This window comes from Poecilia reticulata, linkage group LG4, assembly GCF_000633615.1.
Source record: "Poecilia reticulata strain Guanapo linkage group LG4, Guppy_female_1.0+MT, whole genome shotgun sequence".
In the NCBI taxonomy this organism is placed as follows: domain Eukaryota; kingdom Metazoa; phylum Chordata; class Actinopteri; order Cyprinodontiformes; family Poeciliidae; genus Poecilia; species Poecilia reticulata.
This window is the reverse complement of record NC_024334.1, coordinates 17,435,274-17,439,259: the sequence shown is the minus strand read 5'-3', so window position 1 is coordinate 17,439,259 and position 3,986 is coordinate 17,435,274. Positions and strand designations below refer to the sequence as shown.

Genomic DNA, 3,986 nt, shown 5'->3' with positions numbered 1-3,986 from the left:
CTCACAATTACAGGTATCTAGGTGTTTTATTGGAATTTTGCGTGTTAAAACCAGCAGAAAGCAAGGGCTCAATTCTGATATTTAATAAAACAGGATACATAGTTTTCTTTTTTTTATTTCTCAAAGAAACCAAGGCATGACCACAGAATGATGCCGTCACCACCGTGATTCACAATGGTGTTCTCAGGGTTATGTGCCATGTTAATTTTCTTTCTATTCCAATCTAAAGAAATCATATAAACTTGAATAATTTGTCTTAAACTCGGATTTCAATTGATTACACAGTGAACTTGAATGGGTTAAAAGTTTCAAACACAAATAAAACATGTTTAATATTCGATGTTGGACAACGCTCCGTGTGCCAAAGATTTAACAAGATACAAACCATAAAGTTCTGACAAATAATCATAACTGTCCACTTTTGTTAGTTTTTTTACAAACATCTCGGCAACTGGATTCTGAATTCGGAGCTTTTCGGCAAACTTAAACTTTTCCAGTAACTCAGACATCCAAGAACAACTAGAGAACATATTTTCTCCTTATGTCAGGGTTTTTGGCGGGTAGATTTGATCTCAACAAGTATAACATTTTAACAACAAAGTAGATAAACTAGTACAAAAAAGACAACAAAACCGTGCCGTAAATGAATCGAATGAATTTGATACAGGGGGAAAAAAAACGGACTAGTAGCTTTAATTAAAAACAAATTGCTTAGATACATATGAATTTTGCTTCTTGGAGATTTTGCAAGTCTCGGCCATTAAGTCGCTGCTTTGAAGTAAAACATCTAAAATGTACATTTTTAAAAGCGCTGTTCACTACAATGGTTCAGGAGGGAAGGTTGATGTGTTGCTGCCTGTAGTAACCGGTGACGCGGCGTGAAGCGGAAGAACAGGAGGAAGAGGAGGAGGAGGAAGAGGAGAAGGAGGGAGGAGGTAGAAGAAGAGGCCACCGTCCTGTTAGAGTGGTTAGCTGCTGCTCAGTGGAGCCGCAGTTTTTCCTCTCACGGCTATGATTGACAGAGGCAGCAGAGCTTTACACGGGCATGTCCGCACACTCGCTCGGTTGTTATCGTAACAACAGAGAGACCTGCAGCATGGCGAGTCCAGAGAGAGCCCAGAGCTGCCGCTGCTCTCACACAAGAAGAACGGCGTGTGTCGGACTCTTCAGGATGTTATTTATTGCTTTTATTCACGCCGCGCGGGCGGATAAACAAGGTTTGTAACTTAGCTGACTGTATCCGCGTTAGCAAGCGCTAACTTCCGTAGGTATTTTCAGTGAAGTGCGGGTAAAGGTTAGCTCTATCTCCGCGGGCCAACTTTACCACGGCTAGCCCGCTTACACTGCATTATGGTTTTCCTTCATTGCCATGAACAAGGTTTAATGGTAGACTGTAGCGTTTATTAGCACAGTTCAGAATGATAGAACTACCGATATGTTGGTTTGTAAGTGGCCTTTTAAACGCTCCTATGGGCGACGCTAGCTTCCTTCGTTCTCTGCTTGCTGTCATACCTTCCATATAAGGCTAAGTTAAGCTAACTACATTTTAGAGAAGTCTGAAAAGGTACAGAGCTGCCTCTTAGCACCACGACTAACACAAATTTTAGCTTAAACCTGTCACTGTATGACCTGAAAGCACTGGAATGAAGACATGTCAGAGTGGTGAAATAATCCTGGTATGCCAGGAAGGTGACTTCCTCATACCGAGTCATGTCTGAGGTGAGACAGTCAGAGTTTTATTTTGTAAACGTGGCTTCTCGGTTTGATTCTTGACCCTCTCCCGGGTTCAGTTTGGGACGGACGGCTCAGCCCACAGGCTAAATGACAGCCCGATTGTTATTTACCCAGCCGGGTTGCGGCTCGCTGCGGTCATGTCATGTCAGGTCAGAGACAGGCGGACAGGTGACATCCACTGTCAACATCAGCTGTGGAAACTTTGAAACGTGCCTTGTTACTGTTTACACTGCTGCCACAATCCAGAGAAACCGCTCCCAACTTCTCGATATTTGACTGAACTTTTTCATGCCTCTTATGCTACACTAAAAGCTTTAAATCCACGGTTTTAAACTGTGTCACAAGTACAGCTGGTTGTTGCACTTTGGGAGCCTTTAGAAACGCTGGCACCGTTATTTGCAATGCAAATGAATTAGCCATGATGTGGAGCTATCAAGTGGCAAAAAGAGGATTTAAGCAGGTTGATCTTTGCTTCATTTGAAAAGTGCAGTGGAGAAAAATGTATTACAGTGGCTCTCTAAAGTTAAAATTTTGGATCTGGGAGTAACATCCTACCTAATGTAGTCTTTTGCGCTAGCTCAAAAGGTTTTAGGGAAGTTGTATCAGATTTATTTTAACTAGATGCATCTTCAGAACTGTACAGAAACGGTTTTCATGACCATTTTGGATGTTGAGTTGTGGTTTGGTGAGGAACCTCCAACATTCCCACTCAGGAATTCCAGCTAAAAGAACCAGCCATTAGCTTTTCCAACTTCACCTAACAACAAACGGACACACTCCACACGCTGTTGTGTTAAGTCTTTCAAAATGGTGATACTTGACCAACAAAAGATCGTTTTTCAAGAAGAAAAACGATCTTTACATGTTTACTGACACCTTCTGTCTGAAGAGGTGAGGTGTGATTTAAAAAAATATATACATACATACGTACGTACGTTACATACATACATACATACATACATACACACACAAAGGCTTCTTTAATCTGAGATGCTAATAAATGCACTTCACCAACTGTTGTCAAACTTTGGTCGGCGCTTTTTTAAATTCATTATTAATGTTTTGTAAATGGGCTACTTTCATAAAAGCGTTTATCTTTGCACTCCTGTGAGTTTGTTGGCCACTAGTGGGTTTAAACTCTAAGCCACATCGTGTTTCCACACTGAGTGTAGGCTGGCATGAGGTTCTCACGGTATGATAACCTTAATTAAAAACACCACAGTTTCACAATGTTAAAACAAACATCAGGGCTACTTAGGGCTAATACATTTCTAATTTTATTAAATACATTTGTCGGTTGGGTTTGACACACGGAAGAAGCCAAATGTAGAATACAGAGCCACATTTTTTTTTTTTTTTGCTGCTTTGTTTTTATTTAAATGCCTGGTCTTACCTCGGTAAAGCTAAGCTAAGCTAACGCCCAGATCATTCACACACACACACACACACACACACACACACACACACACACACACACACACACACACACACACACACACACACTTGCAGTACAGTTTGTATAGTACAGTTACTAAGAAATGCCACAATAAATCTTGATCAGTGGATGAAACCGTCTAAACGGCAAATTTTTAAAGTGTTCACTATTAAAAAGTTGCAAAAACATGATGTAAGATACTCGGATTAAATGTTTGGGTTTTTTTGTAAATCGAATCTTTAGAGGAAGGAAATGTTTCCACATGCAAGTCAGAAGGTGGACACAGTAAAGACACCTGACCAGCAGAGTTTGGACCTTAGGCTTAATTTGAGGGAGTCCCATCGCAGTTGAAATAAAAGATGTCCGCCTCTCTAAAGCCTTGTTGATAGCAGCGCCATTGTAAAGGATTTACTGCCTTTTTCACAACCCGACACCTTATAACACCCAGAAATAGACGCGCGGCACAGCACGTCGTTTGGAGGGGCTGTCCTTAGTTTGAAACCTGCGGCTGAGGCCAAACGTTCCCCCACTGTGAGCAGATATAGAGCGTGAAGCTTTAAATGACCTTTACAAGAAATTATAACTAGTGGATCAGGGAGGTAGACGGACTGAGTGGAAAACGTTCTCGTTTGTCAATAAGGAAATGCGAGCGGTTTCACAAAGCTATTTTTACCTGACATCTAATTCTGCTTTTCTCTAGAATTGTGACCCAGCTGTCGCCAGAGTTGAAATTGGCGTTAAAGAGTTGTGTCTTCTTCTATTTATATGTTCGGTTCTTTGCATTGCAAATAAGCATTTAAAAAAAAAAAAAAAAAAA

The 3,986-nt window shown here is 40.9% G+C and overlaps 1 protein-coding gene across 3 annotated transcripts in view; it reads left to right on the top strand.

Annotated features, from left to right (window-relative positions):
• Positions 1-745: 745 nt before the first annotated feature.
• tmem131 (transmembrane protein 131) overlaps positions 746-3,986 on the top strand; it is a 41,879-nt gene continuing 38,638 nt past the window's right edge. For 2 of the 3 annotated variants that reach the window (XM_017304444.1, XM_008407646.2), the window contains exon 1: positions 747-1,217. In XM_017304444.1, the coding sequence (XP_017159933.1) occupies positions 1,046-1,217 (172 nt within the window). In that variant the 5' untranslated portion in view covers positions 747-1,045. Of the gene's footprint in view, positions 1,218-3,986 lie in introns of all 3 variants that reach the window. The other variant, XM_017304445.1, reaches the window with a different exon arrangement.